Source organism: Sprattus sprattus (genome assembly GCF_963457725.1).
Source record: "Sprattus sprattus genome assembly, chromosome: 5".
NCBI classification, from domain to species: domain Eukaryota; kingdom Metazoa; phylum Chordata; class Actinopteri; order Clupeiformes; family Clupeidae; genus Sprattus; species Sprattus sprattus.
In genome coordinates this window covers 31,670,034-31,696,974 of record NC_137924.1, presented here as the reverse complement: position 1 = coordinate 31,696,974, position 26,941 = coordinate 31,670,034, and the positions used below count along the sequence as shown (strand labels likewise).

The 26,941-nt window shown below is 45.0% G+C and overlaps 1 protein-coding gene across 3 annotated transcripts in view; it reads right to left on the bottom strand.

Moving 5' to 3' along the window:
* Positions 1-5,157: 5,157 nt before the first annotated feature.
* The window catches only part of abi2a (abl-interactor 2a), a gene marked incomplete at its 5' end in the record, with an annotated part of 66,821 nt that continues 45,037 nt past the window's right edge, over positions 5,158-26,941 (bottom strand). The window contains 7 exons of one of the 3 annotated variants that reach the window (XM_080839311.1): positions 5,158-6,897; positions 7,374-7,544; positions 8,361-8,450; positions 9,128-9,295; positions 17,061-17,182; positions 21,477-21,623; positions 24,978-25,075. In XM_080839311.1, the coding sequence (XP_080695437.1) occupies positions 6,722-6,897; positions 7,374-7,544; positions 8,361-8,450; positions 9,128-9,295; positions 17,061-17,182; positions 21,477-21,623; positions 24,978-25,075 (972 nt within the window). In that variant the 3' untranslated portion in view covers positions 5,158-6,721. The remainder of the gene's footprint in view (positions 6,898-7,373; positions 7,545-8,360; positions 8,451-9,127; positions 9,296-17,060; positions 17,183-21,476; positions 21,624-24,977; positions 25,076-26,941) is intronic. The other 2 variants (XM_080839309.1, XM_080839310.1) reach the window with 2 other exon arrangements.

Sequence of the window (26,941 nt, the reverse complement as noted above, 5' to 3'; positions counted from 1 at the left end):
GTGTTTGGGACCAGTTACAGGTACAGGGACAGAGACTGGTCCGGGTGTTGCCTCCAAAACCGGGTTTTTTGTTAAAGACCCAAATAGTCTTGCCCCAGTCCATGGTGTGTCTGGTGCTTGGTCAGTTGCATAATGCCGTGACTGCAGCTCATTTGGGTGTGCAAAAGCTCCAAGGGAAAGTCAAAGAGCGCTTCTATTGGCCAGGATGGTTTACAGAAGTAAAAAAATGGTGCCAGGAGTGTGCTGAGTGTGGAGCTCACAAACAGGCGGGCCCAACCCCTCGGGCACCCCTTGTCCCCTCTGTTACCTCTCGCCCTTATGAAAGGATTGCAATTGACATCTTGGGCCCTCTGCCTGAAACATCACGGGAGAATAAGTACATCATGGTGGTGGGAGATTATTTCTCAAAGTGGACAGAGGCTTATGCACTCCCGAACCAAGAAGCAGGGACATTAGCCAAGGTACTGGTAGATCAGTGGGTTTGTCGCTATGGAACTCCCAGAAGCTTGCACTCCGATCAGGGGCGGAATTTTGAGTCCAACTTGTTCCAGCAACTTTGTCAGCTGTTGAACATAAACAAGACTAGGACAACACCCTACCATCCACAATCGGATGGCATGGTGGAAAGATTTAACCGTACGCTCCTGACTATGCTGGTCTTCTATGTGGATGAGAATCAACAGAACTGGGATGCTCTTCTTCCATTTGTGATGATGGCTTATAGAAGTAGTGTGCATGCGAGTACTGGCTTCACGCCCTATCGAGTCATGTTTGGCCAAGAAATGGTACTGCCTGTTGATGTGATGTTAAATATAGATGGCAATGAGAAGTTCCCCTCGGTTAACGCTTATGTGGAGAAAATCACCGAAAGCTTATCCACAGTAGTTGAAGCTGTAAAGAAGCATCAGGCTAAGGCTTCAGAAAATCAGAAGTTTCATTTTGATTTTAAAGCACAAAATCAGTTTTATTCAGCAGGGGAACTGGTATGGTTAAAGAATAAGGCCCGAAAGAAGGGGGTAAGCCCAAAATTACAGAAGCGGTTTAAAGGGCCGTACACAATTGTTGAAAGGGTATCAGATGTGCTCTATCAGATACAACCTCAGGGGGGAGTCACAAGTAGTGTGGTACATTTTAATCAACTGAAACCATGCATGTCTCCTCCAATTGCAGAGGCAGTAGTCCAACCAACTGGCGGGGTGAGTGAGCAACAGGCTACAGCTGGTCCGGTGCGGCCCAGAAGAAGGGTGAAAGACCACAGCAGCTGGGTGTTCCGACGGTCTTACAGGCCGGGAGCTCAGGGCGTCGATTTAACATCTTCATCTGCCGATCCTCGCTGGGCTGCTGTGCCTGCTGCCGGGACACCTCGCCTGCCTACTGCCAGGATTCCACTCCTGCCTGCTGCGCCTGCTGCGCCTGCTGCTGCGGAGCCGCTCCTGCTTCCTGCTGGGGCACCTCGCCTGCCTGCTGCCGGGGTTCCACTCCTGCCTGCTGCACCTGCTGCCAGGGCGCCGCTCTTGCCTGCTGCACCTGCTGCCGGGGCATCACTCTTGCCGGCTGCACCTGCTGCTGGGACCCCTCCTCTGTCTAATGCACCTGCAGCTAGGGAGCCTTCCTCACCTGCTGCAGCCACGGCTGGGGAGCTGTCTGCTGGGGGAGCGTCTCCAGTGTCATCAGAGCCAGCGTCTCCAGTGTCATCAGAGCCAGCTGCTGTTGGGCTGGCTGGGCCTGCTACTAGAGGCCTGGGTCGGCCGGAGCGAGTTCGAAGACCCCCTGTTTGGTCACGGGACTATGTTCTGTCTTCACCGGGACTCGGGGACGAGTCCATTTCTCAGAAGGGGGAGTAGTGTGGTGAAAATGTAACGATGAACTGTGACAGGACACACAACACTGATTGCACTCGGCAGTCGTTGATTGACAGCAATGGCTGCACACACCTGAAGGTGATGAGACTGAGGGTTTTAATAGCGGTGGAGGGAAATGGTCGAGAGAGACGAGAGAGGGCACGCTGTAGGTAGTCGCTGGTGTTTCACACGGACGGGGAAAATGATTTGAGGCGTTCGTGGTTGGCTAGCACCACCGGCGCTGAAGAGACCGGGGAACCACTTACTGGCCCGGAGGTAGACAGTGGGGGAATCATAGATAGCCAGGAGAGCATAGGTGGACGCCAGTGGAATTACCTTAACGAGCGTGCAACCAGAGACTTGTGGCCTGCTTTTCAGCGACACGGGGGAGTCTCGCTGCACACGGACAGGGAAGTCCGCTTTTAACTAACTCTACTGTTTGTGTGTGTGTGCGTCCTTCGGTGAGCGTTGTTGACGGTCGCTGCGCAACTGTGATATGTAATTGAAGTCTGATCCTTGTCACGTGTTTCATAGTAATAGTATTGCATGTTTTTCTACGGTGTATTTATTACTGGATAAGTTTGTCTTTTAAGTCATATTTATTGACTCTTGGAGTGTGTCTTTTAAGTCAGATTTATTGACTCCTGCTGTGGTAGAACCTATGAATTGCTGTGTCCTGCTCTAACTTATTCACGTGTGCTGTGCCATTTATTCAGACGTTATTGTGTACTCAAAGTTGTGTGTTGCGAGTGGGTCAACGTGAGCCTTTATATGAATTTAAATAAAGATAATTGTTACTCCTCTAGATCCCCTGATTGTTCAAAGTGCTTTCACCGGACCAGACCGGGAATTAATTAAAGGTGGTGGCAGCTTATATCGCTGGTCACTTTTGCGTAACCTTCCTAGTAACGCCATCTAGTGGCACTTTTAGGAAAATATTACAGTATCTTTTTTTGGCAGTTCGCGTACCCCCCAATTTTAATGGGATGAGCGATTGGATTTTGTAACTCGAATTAGTCAGTGAAATATCAATAAGACATACTGCTGTTTTTTGATTTATTTTAGGTTTCAACACAACTTTTGAAGGATGAGCTATATATTATGTTTTGAAGGAGCATTGCAAGCCTACAGGACATTTTGACAGGCAAGTTTGTTATTTAAGTAGAGGCTAAATGTAACAGGAAAAATCTTATGGGGCAAAAATGTCATCTAAGGGGGCAGCTGCCCCTTTTACCCCACCCTGGGGCCGGCCCTGATTGGTAAGGCGTGCTGTACCCAAAGCCTGAAACCAAACCTTTCTCTCCTTTCACCTTCCCCTGAATACAGCCCCCCGCCCCCAGGGCTAGACCCGCATACAGACCATCTGGAGAAGACGCTCAGTCCAGTTACATAAGATTGAAAAACATGTGAGAGTGTCCCAGACGCAGTGACGCGAGTTCCTTTCTTCTGCAGGAGAGCGGAACCTTGTGAATTCTAAAATGCATGATTTTTCAATAGCTGTCAGATTCAGAGAACTCAACTTGTGTCTGGACTACACCTTCAAGAACAATCTACACACACACACACATCCATGCACTGCTCATGTAGCCAAGTTCATTACAAACACTCAGATAAAGGATGTGTCCTAGTGGCTGAAGATTGGCTACAGACAACAGAAAGATTAGTGACAAACTTAATTTACACACAGAAGTTTTTTTTTTTTTTTTTTTTAATTACCTCACAGATGAAAAGTTCCACGTTCCTCGCGTATGGAAATATTCATAAATGTACAATATATAGGGAGAAGTATAATCTCAGACAACACTTTTTTTATTGTTATATTTCTCCATATTTCACCCAAAAATATATATTACTGTTATAAATAACAAAAAGATACCCTTTTCTTTTAAGAGACAGAAAATATTAAGTACAGGACTGTAACTTCTTTTTTTTTGGAATGCATGGCAAACATGACAACAACACTTTTTATCCAATCAATGCCCTGAGTTTAGTGTGCTTCTTCTGGTTAAATCTACAAACTGTGTGTGTGTGTGTGTGTGTAGGTGGGGGAGGGAATTAAAGTGTGTTTTGAGGGCTGTGGTTTTACAGTGTGCTGTGTGCATCAATGTACGTGTGTGTGTTTGTGTGAGAGGTCTTATAAACAGACTTTGTGAATCCACGGCTGCCCTTTTGGCAAGGCTCAACCTTTGTGTGTGTGTGTGAGAGAGAAAGAGAGAGGTGAGAGAGAAAGAGAGAGGTCTTACTCACTGTCTTTCAAACAGACTTTGTGAATCCTTGGCCAAAGTTTTGGCAAGGCTCAACCTGAACCACCAGACAGTAACTGACGTAACCATGGCAATGTTATAAGTCGTTTTGGACACCAGCATCCAGTGATATAACAGCAGTTTATGACCACATTTAAAATATGTGATGCTATGACAACTTAGACATGGGACATCAAACTCTAGTTTTCATAGTGGCCTGAGGTCATCCCAAGGTCACTCCTATATCACCATGACAACCATCAACTGTGGGATGGACTAGCTTGTTTAGTTAGTTCATTTGTAGAATGAAGCATCATCATTTGTTATAAAATACACTTTTAATACGGCACATATTACATTATTATTAGGACTAGGTTGGGTTTTGGGTTAAGGGCATAGGTTTATAAGAAGAGATTCTCTCTTTAGAATATGCCAGGGGATAATCAAGCTTTTTTTCTGCCAGACTATATCACACATAGCCGTTTTCTGCTGGGGTAGTCTGGATGCAGTCTGTTGAAAAGAGTCTCTGACTTCATGGTGGCCAGTTAGTTGAGAGGGGCTTGGGAAAGTGATCGCATTAAAATGCACCACTCTGTTTGAAAAATCTGTCCGTGCTTGATTGGGGTGGATATTTTGTCGGTTAAACTGCAGTTTTGTTTTAGAAATGGTTCTACAATTAATGCATTATGAAGGCAAGATTTAAAAACAGTTTTTTTGTTGGTTTCAAGGTTTTATATTGCATTACTGTAACTAGATGCATAAAAACCTGAAACTAAGAATCTTGACACTCTCAAATACATTTCCAGTTCCTCTACAATCACATCATTATGGTACACCTGCAAACGATTTTTATTGTCGGCAAAAATCTACATATTGCACCTCTAAAGGCTGATCCACTTGCTTTAAAGGGGCCATATTATGAAAATGTCACTTTTTTAGTGCTTGTACGCCTGGATATCTGGCATGTCTACCAACCCAAAAAAGCTATAAAAAAATCGACGCTGACGCTCGACGGTCAGAAGCAACACAGGGTAGCAGACTCAACGGCAAAGTAAAGGGTGAAATGGAGATGGTCATTTTGAAAATCTTTCTTTTATTAAGCATGCAGCCTATGTAGCACAACATACACAACATATATATGTTTTTTTTAAACCAATATCATTAACAAAGAAAACAAACAACAACAAGCCAAAAAAAAAATAACCATTTGGTTAGGATTCACTACACAAAATGGGAGCCAACAGAAAATGGTGACAAAAAAGTAAACATTTAAAAATGTACAAAAAGCATAGAGGAATGAATCCACAAGTGTTCATGGGATGCTGCCGCCACGGCACAGTACTGCATTAGGGTTTGGAGCGGCTCCACTCTTCCGTCTTAAAGGGAGCAAACTGGGCCAATGTGTGCAAAATCAGGCTTGTATCCTCCGTGTGTCTGCATGGAGACCCACCCCATACACCTCTGTGGTAGAGATGTCAGAGACGACATTTTGTGCCGACTGGCTCTGAAGGCTGCAGAAAGAATACAGCAAACTACAGACACTGCTGACGCCAACTGAGAGTTAAAAAAAAAGGTCAGAAATATTATTACACACAAGGACATGACTCCTGGAATTAATTTGAAAAGGTAAAGCTATGTACTGAACGTGGGTATAAACAATGAAATGAATAGTGTTTAGATGTCTGTTTTCCTGCTCGATTTTTGTACGTTGGTGTTTTTCAGTTATAAATCCGATGAGATAAGCAAACAAGAGCAAACTTTGAATGTAGGTGTTGCTTTAGAAACAGACATGCATCTGATCCCATGCTGCTCTATCTGCTGACAAAATTATTTCCCTTTTTAATAAGGTCCTCATCCCTAAAATGTGTTCTGCACAACCTGACATGAATTACAAGCAAAGGTTCAAAGTGTAATTTCTATCAGGACTCGTAAATCCACTCCAAGACATAATCCTTGTTGGGAAAATAAAGTCAAGTAAAGTGTCACGTCAACTTAGCCAAAATTCACTGCACCTAGGTCCAGTAGCCAATCACAGAGCAGACAGGACTAACTGCTTAACTTTGATTGGCTGATCTGAGAATGCCAAGAGGAACACTGTGATTGATGATCTCTGGTCGGTGTAAAGATACAATTCATCTCAATAAAAAGCAATCCAGTTTAACAAAAAATGGAAGAAAATAAAAGGGCATGGTTGTCCATGATTTATCTTCCTCTACATCTCAGTGGTATCCTTCATCGTCAGTAATCATTTTATTATGGGTTTGATTTGATTTGGAAAAGCACATTTGTAGCATCTACATTAGCGACCATCATGTCCCAAAAGCCTTTCAAACCCCTTTAGTAATCTCCCTCTCACCAAACACACACACACACACACACACACACACACACACACACACACACACACACACACAATCTCTTTCGATTCAGCACACTTCTGTAGTAAACCCCATCAGTGTACACACACACACACACACACACACACACACACACACACAAAGTATATATATATGTAATATTAGGGGTTTGTGAAATGTGTGTGTGTGTGTGTGTGTGTGGTAAAGCTGTGTGATGACGGAAGGACTGTGGCATGGGGTCGGACCGTGGGCTGTGACTGACAGGTCAGGTGGGTGGTGATCACTCTGCGTAGTGCATGATGGACTCCACGTAGTTGCCGGGAAACAGGCCTGTGGTGCCGTTCATGACGCCCTCGTACCAGCCGTCGTCGTTCTTCTTGATGACATAGATGATGGAGCCCTCCTGGAAGGACAGCTCGTCCTCCTTATCACGAGCATAGTCATAGATCCCCACCACTGGACAAGAGAGAGAGAGAGAGAGAAGGAAGGAGAAGGAGAGAGAGAGCGAGAGAGAGAGAAAGAGAGGGAGAGAGAAAGGGGTGGAAGAAGAGAGAGAAAGAGAGATAGGAATGGATGGAAGGAGAGAGAGAGAGAGAGAGAGAGGGGTTGAAGGGACAGAGTATTTTTTGGGGTCAGACATGACTTAACCAGAGAGCTGTCTAGCTGTCATACTATGTCTATGAATACTTATTAATCTTTGACCGAGTGTGTGTGCGTGTGTGTGTTTGTAGCCCTTACCTTTATCCACGTATGTGCTGTGTGTGTGTGTGTGTGTGTCCCTCACCTTTCTCCACGTATGTCCTGTGTGTGTGTGTGTGTGTGTGTGTGTGTGTGTGTGTGTGTGTAGCCCTCACCTTTCTCCACGTATGTCCTGTGTGTGTGTGTGTGTGTGTGTGTGTGTGTGTGTGTGTGTGTGTGTGTGTGGCCCTCACCTTTCTCCACGTATGTCCTGGGGGCCCAGGGCGGGTCCTCCTCTGCGTAGGGGTCGCTGTACTCCACCACGGCCGACTCCTCCTCCTCATACTCCTCAGGTGGAGGAGGGGCCTGCACCTCCTCAAACACCGGCTCCTCTGCAGGGGGAGGGGGAGGAGGCGCGTCTGAGACTGAGGGAGAGGCAAACAGTGAAATTATTAACACACACACACACTAACATCCATACAATCTCACACTCAAACATGCACACATGATCACAGAATGACAAGTCACAGAAATATGTGTGCACAATTGCACCACACACACACACACACACACACACACACACACACAGACACAGACACAGACACACAAACACAAACACACACGTGCAGAATGACAACAGTCAACAGCACATGTGACAGTGACATCACCTATCCCCCATCGCTTTGTCACTTGTGTGTCGCCTGACACTTTCACTTATCCCTGTGTGGCGCTAAAGAAAAATGTCCACGTGTAACAGCACCAGGCTTGCAGTGTTTTAAAAGGGGCACCAGTCTTAAAGGACCGAGGCACCTCTGGTGTTTTAGAGAGGGAACAAGAGGTGGACTCCCCGTACAGGAAGGCGGAGTACAGGAGCACTTCCATTCCTGCATAATTTACACATTTAAAAGCTGCAGAAAACGTTCACATCCCTCATGGGCTGCTCTCAACTTGCTCGCTCGCTTTTCTACGGCAAAGAAGGCCTCTTGTAGACGGTGGAGCACAGACTACATGCATGGCCCTTTACAAATCCCCACAGCTAGAAAAAAGACTCTAATAGGAGTCTAGTACACGTCTCTGTCTGGCGCTGAGAGATGGGGACAGACACGCTTCAACTAAGCTAGTCAAAGAAGGTGACATTTGTATGTAGACACTTCACCTTTGACACTTCACCTTTAACATGCCGATAGGTCAAAGGTTAAGGTCATCGGAAGGTCAGGTGAAGGTTATGTGGAGCTACTTACTGGTCTCCTGCATGCGAGCCACAAACCCTGTGAGCGGAAGCTGGGGTGTGATCTGGAGGATGGAGGGGGGAGGAGGGGAGCCCAAAGACACTACAGACCCACACACAAACACGCGCACACAGTGGAAGAGCAAGGTAGATACAGATACAGAGAGAGAGAGAGAGAGAGAGAGAGAGAGAGAGAGAGAGAGAGAGAGAGAGAGAGAGAGAGAGAGAGAGAGATGAGTGGTTAAGGAGGTAAGAATTGACACAGTGAAAGGGAGGGACAAAGAGAGGTTTGATAGATAGAGAGGTTTGAGAGAGAGGGAGACAGAGAGGTTTGATAGAGAGAGAGAGAGAGAGAGAGAGAGAGAGATGATGAACAAGTGATAATTGTCAGGTTATTTCATGAGGCAGACAGAAGAAGTGAAACAGAAGTGAAGCACACACTCACATAGAGAGACAGAAAGAGAGAAAGAGTAAGAGAGGCCTGTTAGTTCAGTGTGAAGAAACAACAGTGCTCTCTACCACTCAGAAAGACAATAAAAACCCAGTCTAACACACATTGAATTAGCACAAATAACAGTATTATACACACAGGAGGACGACATCTTGGGGAAACAGTGGCAGCACCTTATTTAGAGATCCCAACCCTGGCTAATACTGTAATTAGCACTTAACCTTACCCAGTAAGTGCCCACACAAACATAGCAAAACACAACAGAAAACACCAAGAGCAGCTTTTTTACATGACTCCAGGTTGAAATGAGTGGTAGTGGCAGTGGGTACCTTGGCTCTGGTTCTGGCTGTAGCAGGGCCCTCCGTTCTGTTGGTTTAAGGGCATGCAGGGCTGGGCTGTGACCGACGAGGGTCGCCGGTAGGGCAGCGAACCTCCCACAGGGGGCGCTGTTTGTCTGGGCACAGGCCTGTTCATGCTGTAGAACTGAGGGGTGATGCCTGCAGTCCACCCACACACACACACACACACACACACACACACACACACACACACACACACACTTAATCCTTCATCAAGCACAACATCCTATTCAACTAACCATACACATGAAATAATATAAGAAATATATATTATGGATAATATATAAATATGTATTATAGTTGAATATAATATATATATTATAATATATTAAACTAATGCAAAGACAACACAGTAATGGAATGCTATACAGGAGAGCAAAAGGAGGAAAAAACAAAAGCAGCTTAGCAGAGCTTAAAGGGGCAACAGGTAAGATTGACTAGCTGTCTGATTCCATACTCTCCACCCCAAGCAGAGAGGGGCCAGTGTTTTAATATGTTTGCCCAGCCCTACCGCCTCTGCCTTTGCAGAAGTAAACAAAACATTTGGTGAAGGTGAGAGAAGTTGAAAGCATGTAGAACATTTATATGAGTGAATGAATCAAGGCTAGCACTAGAGTAATTAGTTATTTACATGTTTGATTAACTTCCCTGTAGGTCTTCATTTAAGCACTTGAGCTTTAAAGCCAGCTGATCGAATAGATAGTTTAACTATCGGGCTTGCTACTGAGCTACTTGCTGATGCTAACTACAGGATAGCAAAGCGTACTTGGATCCATTCATAAATTCAATCCAGCACTCTGAAAATGGATTGAAACAGTAGTTCAAAAATGGAGCAATCTATTTGTCCAAGAATCAACAAATACTTAATTGTCATTATTTTAGCGTTGGAGATGGGATTTGAACGTTTAAAAGCACAATGCGTGCACCTTTCCCTTACATGTTGTCACTGCAGTGACTCACTAGGCTTTTTAAGGGAGGACAGATCGGCGCTAGCTGGTTAGCATGCTAGCTTTAGCAGGCATCTGGGCAACACAGCATGTAGGCATTTTGAACATTCTATGCATTTTGTTGCCATAAGTAAGTTCATTTCTGAATGTTTTGAAACTACAATTCTTACATATAGCACTTTTAAGGACATATCAGAAGGCAACACAGAAACAACACAGAAACAGACACAGTAGCCGCTACCCTACAGGATGGAGAGGACAGCAAGGCAACACAGAAACAGACACAGTAGCCGCTACAGGATGAAGAGGACAGCAAGGCAACACAGAAACAGACACAGTAGCCGCTACCCTACAGGATGGAGAGGACAGCAAGGCAACACAGAAACAGACACAGTAGCCGCTACAGGATGAAGAGGACAGCAAGGCAACACAGAAACAGACACAGTAGCCGCTACGGTACAGGCTGAAGAGGACAGCAGAGCAACACACAGACAGTACTGTGCGAATGCTTGAGAAAGACAGAGTAATCATTCCCAACAGAATGAAAAGTCGGAGACCAAAAGCAACCACAGTCACATAAAGCCTACAGAAAACTGCACAAATTAACCATCACGGATAATAAAGCAGAGAACATAAGAGAGACACTAGAGGCGACACACACACACACACTGGCCATTGCAGACACATCCATTACACACACCATAAAAGACACCGCACAAATGAGTCAGGCGAGATAGACACGGAAATGGCCACACTCACTCATTGTCACACAGTGTGCAGACACACACACAGCCAGACACAGCTACACACACACACAGTGTGCAGACACAAACAACTAAATGTAATGAAAATAATAGAAAAAAATAAAGATGTACACTGGTGACGACGGCAATAAATGTTTATTGGATCCCTTAGGTCCTCATTACAGAAGAAGGTCTGGAATGTGATACTGAAATGAAGACAGGGCAAAAAAAAAACAGGGAAGGATGAGGAAGATTATGGACATGTTTTAGGTCAGAGCATATCCCCTTGAGACTAAGGTACAGTATGGAACCATTGTCCTACTTTCATGTTCCAAGTTCCAAACTCCAATCTCCCCCTCCGTATCCTAAGTGGAATTTCATTCTAGAAGCCCTCCCCCATAAAGCACTATTTTAAGCTCTACTCCGGAAGTTCTTTTTTTTGCCATTAAGCTGCAGCGTAACCTTTTTACGTCCCACCACTGTCTGCATATCCAGCCCTGTCTCCCCCCTAGCCTGAAAGCAACTTTGGATCTCTGTGGTGATGCCAAGACTGTAGTCCCTGCTGCGCCCTGATTGGCTGGAGAGACTCCCATTTATTCTGAGATGAAAAGGCAAGGCAAAGGGAGCAGATCATACAAACAGACAGAGAGACAGACAGAGACACAGACAGAAAGACAGACAGAGAGACAGACAGACACACAGACAGAAAGACAGACAGACACACAGTGTGGGCAGACAGACACACAGGGCAAACACACAGACAGGGGCAAACAGTGCAGCCAGATATCAGTGGAGAGGGTGAGGTTTATGAAACGCTCTGACCCTTAGGCCTCCAAGCTGCCCACTCAATTAATGCAGACATTTATGACAGGAATATTAATGAGAGGGGGGGGGGGGGGGGGGGGGACACAGAGCAATGAGCTACATGGAGAACTGCAATCTCTCTCTTGTGCAGTGTCATGTTCTCTGTTCTCATGTTAAAAGTGTGGTGCTGTGTGATATCTCGAGCGGTTGTTTCGGAGAGAGGGATGCCGTTACCCAGCTACCCTGTCCGCCCTCTCCTCCAACCCCGACTTTGCTTTGAAGTTAAAAAGTTGGGGTCAAAAAAGTAGCTCACTCCTTTTTAATGAAGCGCGCAGTCTGAGACCTTGAACATTTTTAGTAGCCCCTCAAGTTCACAGGCACAGGCTAAATGAGAGACGAGTCATTAAACAGTGAGCGAGGGAGAGGGCGGAGATTACAGATGAAGACTCAGGATCCTTAGCTCATTATGGCGACTCTACTATTCTACCCCCCCCCCCCCCCCCCCCACTAGGCTCTAGCTTGACTGCTCTATCACAGTTCAAGTCTGTATAAAATGTTTCAAAAGGTTAACGCCCTTGAAAAAATCAAGCTTCTGTGAAGAGGTAGTCTAATTTGCCAGACTTGTTTTAAATGCCCCGTCAGCAGTAAAGAAATGTAACTCATGAAGTACTTTTTTTGAGAATTTCTAAAAATAAAATTAATAATTATTATTATGATGTAAATACCCCATAATGACATTTCTTGTTATTTCTGTTGACATATTGTAGTCTCTCTCACTGTGTGCGCGAATGCGTTCTCTTAGACGAATTTAGAAATAATATGTATAAGAAGTTATGCCTGTCTCACAGTCTGCAGTGAGTTAGTCAGGGCAAGAGTCCAGCTCAAAGCACACACACACACACACACACACACACACACACACACACACACACACACACACACACACTTCGAGACATTTTTTTCACAGTAATTTTCCATTTCCACACGTTTCAGTCCAGACACATCTGCAAATGAGCAAACAAACACACACACTTACACTCACACACATACACACTCGCACAGATATACATGCATATGAACCAAGATAGCTGGCTTCTCAGTCCTCACCCACACACTACCCAATTTCACACATCAAGATAGATTTGAGAATGTGCACACAGAAGCACTCTCTCTCTCTCTCTAACACCTAAACACACACACACACTCACACACACACACACACACACACACACCCCTGTAGTAAAACGCAGCAGGATAACAGAAGGATGCACTATGCCTCACACAGAGAGGAAAATGGCTCCTGCTGTGCCACTTCCAAATCTCCCCCTACAACCACACACACTTACTCAGTGGCATTTCACACATGTTCATTTTCCTCAGTGTGTGAACTCTCTGCTAGCTTATGCCATTTACAGTGTTGCTGCAATCACATAATGCTAATGCACCCTCACTCTCATACATAGTCACGGACACACACACACACACACACACACACACACACAGACACACACACACACACACACACACACACACACACACACACACACACACACACACACACACACACACACTATGCAGCATTATGTGATGAAAAAGCAAAGTAAAAAGGTCAGTGATTTCCACAACCTTTCTGTGTTGTGAAGACAAAGGCCAGGGCAATGGAAAAGGGCCATGAGCTGCTTTAACTGAATGAGTGTGTGGGAGTGAATTAGCATCACGACTGATTACCATGAACACAGGCTGTGTATGAGAGATGTTAGACAGTTTCTGAGGGATGAGTTTAACACATTTCATATTGCAAGGAATAAACGGTCAGACTTTTTCAGCACTCTCCTTGATGTGTACAAAGGTTTGAACAGAGGATTGTATTATACAGCCTAAAATCATGCATTACCCATTTCCTTGTATTACCCAGATTTCTGCATTATTTTAAGTACTTTTTTTTAGAATTCCTCCAGTTACTTTTTTTATATTCAACAATTCTGGTGGGACTGATTATACCAAGAATAAGAAAGGGAGAGTGGTACAAGAAGTGAAAGATTATGGATTATGGTATAGAATGTCACCAAGGTAACTGTCCAGGCAGCAGTTAGCTCTGGGATTGACTGAGGCCTTATTTGGCGCCAAGATGCCAGCTCAGCGCCATATCAGGACCAGAATCATGGAAAAGGACAAATATTCTGCCATATATTTAGATTTTATATAAAATATATATATATTTAGGAAATCTGGATGATGAGACTCAACCTTTGAGCCAGTGATTGCTAAGAGCTTCATCTTCTTCAGATGGACCAGGACTGTGCAGCCCAATGACAAGGGGCATTGAGAATGATAACAAAGCATTGTAATGATGGGGATGGTGGTGGTGATGGTGAAGACTGCGAGACAGAGGTGGGTTGAGCAGGGCGATGCAGGAAGTGGGGGTTGTTCCGGTAGAGGTGGGGGTGGGGGTGGGTGAGAGGGTGCACTCACCTGCTGCAGGGGAGGAAGAGGCAGTGCTGGTGCCGGCGCTGCCAGCAGGTGGATGAGCAGGGGGAGAGGGGGTCTGGGAGGTAACGGGGGTCTCAGGCGGTGACGTTTGAGGCTCAGGGGTCAAGGTAGGGGGGTGAGACAGGGCCTCATAGGGGACGGGGTTAGAGGCGGTGGAGGAAGAGGAAGAGGAAGGACGAGCGGAGTGAGACGAGGCAGAGGAAGAGTCAGCGTGTGCCCCTGCAGTGTAGAGGAACCATCACGGAAGGAGAGTGATGAAGGGCAGGGCAAGAAAAGAGGGAGAGAAGGGTGATTAAAAGACTATCATGGGTGGGTGAGTTTGCTTCAGATAGCAAGGTCACGTGTTGTGTGCGAGTGTGTGTGTGTTTCTTCAGTCCGAGAGGGGTATACTCTGTTTATTTATTTTTTATTGGAAAATATTTGACTTTTTGTTTGATTTCTTTCAAAAAGTGTCTCTTGGAGAGGTCTTCCAGAACAACCAAAAAGTCCTAAAAGATAAGAAATCAATAAATTCTGCCAATAAATAGAAGCAAACATCTCAGCCTAGTCCTTACACGGTGATCTTAACTACCCGTCAGACTCTGGGCTTCAGTCCAGGGCACAGACCTACTAAACTTCAAAATACTCAGAGGCTTTAAAAATACATTCATCACTCAACACAAAGTCTTTTTTTACTACTTCAGCAGAACCAGTGTGCTCCTTGCTCTGTATGTACTGCTCGTTAAAGACACAAAGTCCATTCTTGAATGTTGACTTTGCAGTCGAACGAGTTGTGATCTTATTTTTCAGAGGTTTGACAACTTCAGAAAGATCCATCTAATGCCATCTTATGTAGCAAGACCTTGTATTCTGCTAGACTGTCAGAGTACAGCAGATTTGGTTTTAGCTGAAATATACATTTTAAAGGTTATTAGTTTTGAAGCTCAAAACTTTGCGATAATAATTGTAATAAAACTTTGCCCCAGATTTAGACTAGTGCCAAAAATGGCAAGGGGGTACTATATTCAGAATAGTTTTTCTCAGAAAGTATTTGGTATATCACGCTGACATTTTGCAAGTATTACTTTGGATGGTCTCTCTCTAGGTGGTAAAATGTTCACAAATCTAACATGGTTGAGTGAGTCATTCCACCTCAAATCAACAGATGCTTTCTGCTTACATCTACTCACTTAGCAGGTTTTTTATCCAGTTAGGAACATCACTCAAGCTTCAGTAAAGTAGGCGTTAGTACTATGCACTAGATCTATGCAAGACAAAGTGCAGAGATCAGGTAAAGAAGTGCACAGTAAGATATTGGGGTGTTCGGAAAGGTGTTCTTGGAGGAATCCAAATAAATTGTGTCAAATATTTCGTAGAGCTTGATTAAGTGCAGCCATGACCATAACAGTTGCTAGGCAGGGTTGCCTAGCAGGTTGCCCCCCCCATATTTTAAATGGCTTTTAATTTCATATCAAACCCAGCCATAAGGGGTTGGCCACCATACACAGACTGGCTACAGGCTACATTGACTGTGTGCTAATCTTAACTACTTCCTGATAAACTCAACATCTCATTTTTAAAATTCAAATCAAATCAACTTTTTAAAAGATATTCCTTGTTGAGTCTAAACACACGTTTATATCCAAAAACCCAAGTACATGCAAAATTAATCTCCCTTCAAGTTCTCTAAACGGAAGGGGAATCTTCACTGTGCCAGCTGTTAGCTCGTTAGCTGTTTCAGGTTGTTAGATTCAGTTAAATATAAAGGTTTTAGTAATCTCATATGCCTCATAGCAATGGCCCATTCTGTGAATATGCATATGGGCCACACAGACGGAACATCAGGCCTGCTTCCTCCCTGACCATTTGGTAATGGTCATCAAGGTAGATCCTGTCTTTTGTCTTAAAGACAGCAGGAGATCAATGGTTGCCAGGACCCCAGACAGACACTTAATTAACTTAAACTTAATTGAGTAAGACCAAATAAGGTAACTTCCTACTTTCATTTATGGACACACCTTTCATTTCTTGGTCTTGTTTACATGTTAATTCTGTACTATAAGGGCACAACCCTCCGTAATGACATTGAAAGAATTCTCTCGTTTACCGCGACTACCACGAGTTGTTTGTGTGATACGTTGGAATAAATGTATTGTAAGCTATACATCTTTCCCGAGTCTGATTCTCTGCGAGCGAAGCTTGGATTAAGGATAACAGAATCAGCTTACTTCTTCAAAGTTCTTCAAAGTCCATGTCCTCTTTAAATCAGTTTACGGCACCAAAAACTTTGGTCCCCGTCTGACGACTTTAATGAGGGTACCAATTTTAAGATAAGCTCTGGATCGACAAACCCTTACCGTGGCCATTTGAGTGGTTCTGTTCTCAACCATCATGAAATGATCGTACGGGTTAGTGTTGTGCTTGGCCCGTCTGGGGGCAGCCATGTGGGCCCCAAAAATAGCCTCATCAGACACTGAAACCAGAGTGTGTGTTTGTGTGTTTGTGTTTGTGTGTGTGTGTGTTTGTGTGTGTGTGTGTTTGTGTGTGTGTGTGTGTGTGACCCCACAGGCACTGAAACCAGTGGACCCCACCTGTGGACCCCACATTGCTTTGGAAGAGAATCCAGAGTGTTTGAAGAAATTTGTGAAGAACCACACGATGGACAATCGTATTATTAGGAAAGGATGGGAGGAAGTTAGGAATAAGAGTGAATTAGAGAGAACGAGAAAGCAGAGGAGAGAGAAAGAGAGAGAGGGATGAGAGAGAGAGGGAGGGAGGGATGAGAGAGAGGGAGGGAGAGAGAGGAATAGAAAGGCAGAGTAAGAGGTAGGGTGGGAGGGAGGGAGAGAGACAGAGAGGAAGAGAGAGGCAGAGAGAGAGTGGGAGTGAGAGAAGGACAGAAACATTAGAGATGGGAGATTAAATATTTGCGAGTGTTACCTGGGAAGGCGCTTGGTGGCGATGGCGTTGGCACGGCGATGGGCAGCCCGACGCTGCCGCTTCCACTGTTTTCCCGGCTGCTGCTTCGGCTGCTGGGATGGCTGCCTCCACTGCTCCCGCTGCTACACACAAAACACAGCTGCTCACACACCACACTAGCCAGAAGGGGGCGCTAACATGCCAATACTGCCCTTCTAAACTAAAGATAACTAGCTAGCATTAGCAAACAAACCACTCATCACTACAGGGCCCTGCCACACAAGTACTGACCTTATACACTGATACACCAATATTAGCACATAGACCACACTGACCACACCGCTATCCTGATGTACACAGGTCAAATGGCATTAGCATTAGCATACAAACAACACTGAAACCTAGAAGGCACTACAATCATAATCCTGATACACTACAGCTAATTAGCAAGATGCAGTTAACGCAACACACTTGCCACTTAGAGGGCACTGTTGAGCAACTGTCATAGCCAGAATTAGCATACTGGACACTGGAATAGTGCTCGTTGTAGCTACACTGTATGTGAAATCCATGTTAAGATGAATAATCTTGCCAACATGGTTCTGTAATTGTCAGCCTGCTTACATGTAACTGCTATCATATAGCCCTAGCAAACAGTTATTAGAAGTACACTACAGAGAAACAAATAGTGTAGCTGCTGCAAATATTCTAGAGCTAACATGCAATTATTCAAACACTCTGCTTATTCTTCAAAATGCAACTAATTTCTATTGCTATTAACACTAAGAACACGCAAACCAGGCGGCTAGTATCAGACATCTCTAACTGGACAGCAAGTTCAGCCTCGTTTAATGAATCTATTAGTGTGAGGATGACCACGTAGAACACATAAGCAAGGTAGAGCGATGGAGAACCACGGCGTGGTCGCCCACCACAATCTCTGAGGCCCTGCAGGAGATGGGATGGTTTAGCAGATGAACACACTTGACCTTTGACCTTGACTGGGGTTTTTAAGGCTGAAAGGATGGCGTGATCAGAAAGCCTGGAGAAATGTAAGCAGGAAGAAGCAGAGGAAAAGAAGTCGGAAATAGAGGAAAGTTCTAGCACGAGCCTGAGAATCTGGGAACACCGATGTGACTGAATTTCTGCTTTCTGTAAGTTTCTGTACAAACTCACACAGTCACATGCCTAATGTCTGACAGGTGACAGTTCAAGTAGTTGTCAGCTTTTCTCGCTCCCACGCGCACACACGCACACGCACACGCACACGCACACGCACACGCACACGCACACACACACACACACACACACACACACACACACACACACAAAAAGGTCTCTGTCAGGTAGGCAGCTCCCTGTAAGTGTGTGTCTGACTTCAGTGTTTCAGGAATCTTTAATCTCATTCGTGCCACCTGAGAGGAGGCACTCGTCTCGTCTCAAATATCACCTGATTGATGACACCCGTCTCAGAACAAGTGCTAGAGAAGCGAAGCAGCGAGAGAGAGAGAAGCGAGGGCGCGCATGACAGAGAGAATGTATGAGCTTATGCAGCAAAAATGGAAGTATTATTGAGAAAAACAGAGAAAAAAGAGACAGAAAGAGAGAGAGATGAAGGGAGGGACAGAGACAGAGAGTTCTTGTGCCAGATAGAATTGAGAAATGGAGAAGCTACAGCTGAACAGAAACTGCAGCTGTGGTGTGAAAAAACAGAAGCGAACTAGACGAGAGGTGAGGAGCGCTACTCAGCAGAAAGGCTGTAGGGGGAAGTAGGGAGGAGCAGGGAGGAGCAGGGATGCTTTTTCAGTTTGCGGCGAGAGAGGGGAGGGGGGGTAAAGCAGAGAATGGAAAGATGGACTGAAGGTTAAGTGTGCATATACATGAATGTATGCATCTATGTATGTATGTATGTACAGTGCCACTTGGAAGTATGTGAACCCCTTGAGCACTAAGAGTTTTCTGTTGTTTTATCATGATTTTTCATTTTTTTTCATCACCAATTTTCCATAGATGAAATGTCAGGTTTATGTTTATCATTTGCATGTACTGAGTAGCCAAAAAACTAAATGAAACATGGAATTAGTCCATTTCAAAAGTAAGTGAACCCCCAGCTGAATTGGTAAAATCAAGCAGGTAACAGATTCGGTGAAACTTATTTGTGTGCTTAATAAGTCAATTAAGCAAACCCATCAACATGTGCATGTGAGTGTATATGCGTGGATGCGTGGATGTGTGTGTGTGTGCATGTGTGCATGTATGTATGTATGTATGTATGTATGTATGTATGTATGTATGTATGTATGTATGTATGTATGTATGTATGTATGTATGTATGTATGTATGTATGTATGTCAGTGTCGGCATATCTTTTGACTTCTCCTCATAACTGTACATAAATTGATTGTGTACGTGCTGAAGAATTGAGCCGTAACAGAACAGTTTGTGGGGGCAGATCAGTGTGGGGCAACACAGTGTGTGTGTGTTGGGGGGGAGGTGCAGATAAGTGGTATATCAGTGTGTGAGGGCAGATCAGTGTTGGGGGGCAGATCAGTGTGGCCAGCTGCAGAGGATGCTCTCCAGAGACTGTTGGTCTTGCTGCGTTTCGTGATGGGTATGTCTTTTCTTCTTGCTGCGTTTCGGGATGGGTATGTCTTTTCTTCGTCGTCGTCTCATCCCTCCTCCTCTTCCTTTTCCGTCCACACTCTTTCACACATTTGGGCTCTCTCTGAGGACTTCCAGTGCCCCTCCGTCTACCTACCGGGTCTGTGGAGAAACACCCCCCCCCTTCATCTCCCTTTCACAGACCGAAGGAGAGGTCCAAATTGCTCCTTCATGAAGAGATGAGGTGCTGAGAGAAAGAATCCATACTATTCCTCCATGAGGAGGTGCTGAGAGAAAGACTCCATACTGCTCCTCCGTGAAGAGGTGCTGAGAGAAAGACTCCATACTGCTCCTCCATGAGGAGGTGCTGAGAGAAAGAATCCATACTATTCCTCCATGAGGAGGTGCTGAGAGAAGGACTCCATACTGATCCTCTATGAAGAGGCGCTGAGAGAAAGACTCCATACTGTTCCTCCATGAAGAGATGCTGAGAGAAAGACTCCATACTGCTCGTCTTGATTCGTCAGACCCAATAACTGCAGCAGACCTGAAGCATCCTCATGTTCAGAGTGGGTGGGTGTCTGCATGTGTGGTGGGGGAGAAGCACCCAGGCTTCTGATGCGCACACACGCACACACACACACTAACACACACACACAGTGCGAGGGGAAAGAACAGGAGGACCACCTCAGTGTTATATAAGCTTCAGACAGAGCAGTAAAGGCTGAGAGATGGAGAGGGGGAGGGGAGGAGGCCAAAAAAAAAAGAAGAAAAGAAAAAAAAAGCCCTCCAGGAGTGTGGGCAGAAATGTCTCCAATCTCAAAGCCCCTGAGCCCTCCTTTAAAAAAAAGAATGAGATGAAAAAGAACATTTCAAAGTTTTGACAGACTGCAGAGCGCTGTTGATAAGTTGTGTTCCCTTTCATTCACAGCCAGCAGCTAACTCACAGCCCCCCCCCCAAAAAAAAGAGGGAAGAAAAAAGATTCCATGAAAGTAGTATTCCAACAGCGGATCCCAGCTTCGGAGTGCTCTCCTGCACATGAAGGCAGCACGGAGAACATGAGACAGCTGACGCATGGATGTCTTTGGCAGCGTGTGGAAGCCCTCTGGAGAGAGGTGAAGCTAGCGGAAACTTAAGGGTACTACTGAAACCTTTGAGGAGGAGTTATGGGTGTGTGTGTGTGTGTGTGTGTGTGTGTGTGTGTGTGTGAGTGTGTGAGTGTGTGAGTGTGTGAGTGTGTGAGTGTGTGAAACTTAAGGGTAGTACTGAAGCCTTTGAGGAGGAGTTATGGGAACCTTGTGTGTGTGTGTGTGTGTGTGTGTGTGTGTGTGTGTGTGTGTGTGTGTGTGTGTGTGTGTGTGTGTGTGTGTGTGTGAAACTTAAGGGTAGTACTGAAGCCTTTGAGGAGGAGTTATGGTAACCTGGGCAGGGACTTCCCCCGGCCTGTGGTATGTGTGTGTCTGTGTGTGTGAAATGCAGTTTGAATCGCAGTCAAGGGCTTGCGCTAGGGCCATGTGAGGGTGTGACTGCATGTGAAGGCCAGGTGGTTTAATAAGGCACACGGCTGATGAGAATGGTCTGTGATGGTGAGCTGAAGGCACAAGCGAAGTGTTAAAGTGAATGGTTGGTAGCTGTACAGTTTTGGAAGATGATGAATTGATAACTGTATGGGTTGTGGGGTTACATGTATGTTTCAGCGGTGAATTGTGGGTGTACCATGGTGGTTGTGGGTATGTGTACCGTGGTGGATTGTGGGTATCTGTACCGTGGTGGATTGTGGGTACCTGTACCGTGGTGGATTGTGGGAACCTGTACCAGTGGTGGATTGTGGGTACCTGTAGGTGCGGCTCCTCTGGCTAATGGAGGCCGTGCGCACTGGGCTCTGATTGGCAGGCACCATGTTGCGCGTGGGGCTGGGGACGTAGTCATTAGGGACCACGGGGGGGCGCACAGGCTCGAGTGTCCGGTAGGGGGAGTGGCGCCTGTGGGTGGGGGTGGGGGTGAAGGGTAAGGTGGGGTTGTTAGTGAGAAACAAGAGACACCTCCCTCACACAAATCTGAGAAGGAGAGGACCCTTCTGAAAGTAAAATAAAAAAAAAAAATAAAAAAAATACCACAAAAGGGCTTAAGTTTCCAAATTACCACAGCTTAAAAAAACCTAATCAAACGAGCCAAGGGTTTCTTCACACTTAATGGCTCACATTGAAGTGAGAAGTAATTAATTCATAATCTACCCACTCTCCGAGAAGACTTGATACAGTTCCTTCGGTGATGATAAGACACTTGCATAAAAAAAACAGCCATTAAGAAGCACAGTATTTTTTCTTCTTGAAAAGCTAATCAACTGATGGTATCACTCTGTAGAGAAGAGGAAGGCATGAAGATCCCAGAGAAGAGTAGAGAGATTATTTAAATACTGAATGTTTTAAGAGATGGACGTGAAAAATGTAACGTGAAAAATGTAATTCTACCCACTCTTCAAGAAAACAGACAAAGAATATATAAGTACAAAGTGAGCAAAACTTTTAAAGGTGAGAGGGAGGAATAACTAAACTGCTCCTCCATGAAGAGGAAAAAGGGGATAGATTCTGAGAGAGGGTGGTGAAAGAAAATAATTAAAAGAAAATAATTAAAAAGACTTTTTGCCAAATTCAGCAAATTGCTCCTTCCAGTGCTCCAGCGGTCCATTTAGTGGGGGTGCTCAAAATGTCCTTTAGTGTGGGTGCTCAAAATAACTCTGGGGTTTGTACACAGTCCTGGTTCTGTAATGGGAAACAAACTATTCCAGCCAATCAACCCATAGCTTCAGGAGCATGGAAAACAGAGGTGTAATTGGATTGGCCGTTTAGTTCAAAACATCAACAACCAGAATAACGGACTACTACACACCTTTAAAGTGAAATTTGCTCGACATCTCGCTCCTTCAATCCCTTAAGTGCCAAATCTGAAGCAGGTGCTCCTAAAATAACCCTGCCTCTCTGCTTCCTCCGTGACCACCATCAAAGGGACGCAAACATCAATGCCGTTACGACTGACTGCGTCAAATGTGTCATGCAGAAAATGTTCTTATTAGAGCACTGTCAATGCCACACTACCTCGAGGTCTGCCCGGACAATCCTGCTCCTAATAGACAAACATTCCACACTCTCAAAGACTTCACCATTCCCGTGTGTCTGTCTCCTTCCCTCCTTCCCTCCCTCCGACCCACCCACCCACACGGATGAGAGTTGGAATTAACTTCACACATCAAAAGGACTTGGATTTATTACCATGAGTCCATGAGATTAACAGAGAACTATCTACCAGTACTGCACCAATACTTCATGTACTCACAATCTCATGATCTCATGACCAGTACTTCACCAATACTTCATGTACTCATGATTTCATGACTAGTACTGCACTAATACTTCATGATCTCATGATCTCATGACCAGTGCTGCACTAATACTTCATGATCTCATGATCTCATGACCATTACGGCATCAATACTTCATCTACTCATGATCTCGTAACTTGATTGTTCTCTCCCTTGTACGTCGCTCTGGATAAAAGCGTCTGCTAAATTACTAAATATAAATGTAAATGTAATCTCATGTACTCACGATCTCATGTACTCACAATCTCATGTACATGATCCAAATGTAATATATTCTGATGTATATTATCACACTGGTTCTGTGAATCTGAAATAGAGTTGGTAGGAACAGAGATAAGAAGATGGCTGTGCCTGCTTTCTCTGACTGATACAATAAAACCCTTCATAGCATGAGGCTACCACTGCTCAGGAGTTCACCTCTGATGTTTGATCATCCCATCTAGGGACTGTTTGTTTCAAAATAAATTAGTACTCTTGTATTGGATATAATGATATAATATGTATATTATATACAGTATATATTTATAGTGAGCAAGTTGTGGAATTTCTTAATTCTGGATTTCTAGGGGGCATTTTAAAATGTGAAGCACCCTGAGAGTTTAATTTCCTTCTCTGTGCGAGGAGGAATGCAAAGAGCATTAGATACTCATCAGCAAACCTACACAGCATGTGGTAGTCAAAACATGTCCAGCCAAATTGATTTGGGGAAGATACCGTCTCCAATGCACTATATTGCTCTCTCTGAATCTATCTCCCCTTCCCCCTCTCTATCCCCTCTCTCCCCCTCTCTCTCCCTCCCTCCCTCCCTCCCTCCTTCTCTCTCCCTGATGCTCTCTCGCTCTCTCTCTTTCCCACTCCCCCTCCCTCTCGCTCCCCTCTGCTATGCTTTTAGAGATCTTGGTGCTGGAAGAGGGAGTGGGTTGTTAGAACCGTGAGCAAAGATTCTTACAGAGACAATGATCGCCGCAGGACTCCTAGTCTGACCTCTCATTCCACAGCCAGAGAGGAGTTATACAGGGGCGCAAAAGCAATGCACACCACACACCACACACCACACACCACACACCACACACCACACACCACACACACAACACACAACACACACACACACGTGCAGACGCGCACGCAAGCACACACATGTGCCTGCACACACGCACACACACTAAAAACCAGACACACGTACATATCCATGAGCATTTCGCTGTCTGACAGACCTAACCTTCATGTTCTTGTCCTGCAGCACGGAGCATGGTCCATTACGTCTGACTGTATATAAGCGTGTGTGTGTGTGTGTGTGTGTGTGTGTGTGTGTGTGTGTGTGTGTGTGTGTGTGTCTGGCCTAGATTTAGTGAGGCGTGATAGTGTGATGTAAGTCCAACGTCATTGGCTGATTAGAGCCCAGATCACGGCAGCGAAATGGTCGACTGGCCACTGGAGGAGCACAACAATAGAGTTAACTCTGCAGACTCGTCTCTGCTCATGAGAACCATAGAGTTAACTCTGCAGACTCGTCTCTGCTCATGTGGATAATAGAGTTAACCCTGCAGACTCGTCTCTGCTCATGAGGACAATAGAGTTAACTCTGAAGACTCATCACTGCTCATGAGGACAATAGAGTTAACACTGAAGACTCGTCTCTGCTCATGAGAATAGAGTTTACCCTGCAGACTCGTCTCTGCTCATGAGAACCATAGAGTTAACTCTGCAGACTTGTCTCTGCTCATGAGGACCATAGAGTTAACTCAGCAGACTCATCTCTGCCCATGAGGATAGAAGAGGAGAGGAGTGAGATACCGTACCGCACAGTAGAGACGAAAGTAGAAGAGTGGAGAGGAGAGAAGAGACAAGAGGAGAAGAGAGGAGAAGAAAGGAGACAAGAGGAGAAGAGAAGAAAGGAGACGAGAACAGAGGAGAAGAGAGGAGAAGCCCTGTATACTGCTGCTGCAGGGTTACGTACCCGAGGGTTCCCCTTCCAGCCTTGGGAGGGCTGGGGGGCTTCTGGGTGGGGGGGTTGGTGCGGGGAAGCCCCCCCATCTTCATGTTCTGGGAACTCACCTGTAAGGACAACAGTGTCATGAGAATAGATCACACACAGACACACACACACACACACACAGAAAACCACAGCTCACACACACACAGAAAACCACAGTACACACACACACACAAACACCCAAAGCTACAGATCACACACACAAAACATTTTTTATGGAAAACAAATGAAATGTACCGCTGGAATGCTACTACATGAACAGTACTAAACCAGGCTCTAGACACGGCCTCCTATCCCCGTCATGATTATAACCTAGTCTCTCTCTCTCTCTCTCTCTCGCTCTATCTGCTCATGATTATAACCTAGTCTCTCTCTCACTGCTCATGATTATAACCTAGTCTCTCTCTCACTGCTCATGATTATAACCTAGTCTCTCTCTCTCTCTCTCTCTCTCTCTCTCTCTCTCTCTCTCTCTCTCTCTATCTGCTCATGATTATAACCTAGCCTCTCTCTCTCTCTCTCTATCTGCTCATGATTATAACCTAGTCTCTCTTTCTCTCTATCTGCTCATGATTATAACCTAGTCTCTCTCTCACTGCTCATGATTATAACCTAGTCTCTCTCTATCTGCTCATGATTATAACCTAGACTCTCTCTCTCTCTCTCTCTCTCTCTCTATCTGCTCATGATTATAACCTAGTCTCTCTCTCTCTCTCTCTCTCTCTCTCTCTCTCTCTCTCTCTCTGCTCATGATTATAACCTAGTCTCTCTCTCACTAGGGCCTTATACATGTGCCACTGAGATCAGATCAGTTTATCGTATCGTATTCGCGTGTAGGTGTGAAGATTTTCAAGGGAAACGGCTCTTGTCGTTACCTGTATACATGTGCAAAATGTGAAGCTGCTACATTGCCTCGGGCATGCGCAAAGACCACGGAGATGTGCTCCCACCTGGTTTGTTTACTAACAACATCAACGTGATCCGCATCGGGCACAGGCAGTGTAGTGGCTTAAAGTTCCCTTCTTTCTATCAGCATATAGTTCTGAATATTATCTTTGAATAACCACTCTCGGATGGAAAGAAAACGAGTCTACGCGTGGATGTGTTTCAACAACGGTAGAAAACTGTGTTTGCTCCGTCTTTTACTGGACTCATAATTATATGACAATGGTATTAGTTACAGTTGAGACACCCGAAATAACTTGCATGCGCAGCAATCCTGAGACGTGATTTTTAGTTTGCACATGAATACTAACATCTTCTTTGATCCCAGGAAATTTGAGCACATAACCCATCTCCCTTACGGAGATATTGGCGAAAGTTGTTTAACCTACTTCATTTCAAACGTCTAGTTTTTCAAACGTGTCTAGTTTTTGTGCAGTAGTGAATAGAGTCTCAGTCTACTACACCATACATAGCATATCATGTTTGTAGAAAATGATTAAGGTGCAACAAATGCCAATAAGCATATTTAAATTAAATGATTCACATTGCAAGCAAAATGGTGCGGCTGGAGCACAGGGAGGGACAACGGTGACGCAGTTTGGATGTAGCGACAAACATTTATGTGCTGTAACAAACAGTGTTAACCAGTATGTGAGTAACGTGGCTTTTATTAAAACATAGCGTGTGTAATGTGTAGCTATTTCATTCCGTTTATTAACCTTTCCGGCTGTCTGTATTACTAGCCAGCAGCAGACGTAAAGGAAAGGGAGCATTTTACTCCCCGGCAATCTCTCTACAAACTTCCATATAGACGCGGGATCAGCAGAGGAAAATCTACTTTCCTTTTGAGAGAAACCAGGCCAGTCGTTCCCACGACTACAGCACCTTGCAAAACGAATTATATGCGTTCCAGCAACAGGTGCTGCGAGTGAGCGCTCCTTCAGTGCAGCAGGGCCAGCCAGGCGCTCTCGCCTGAATCCTGA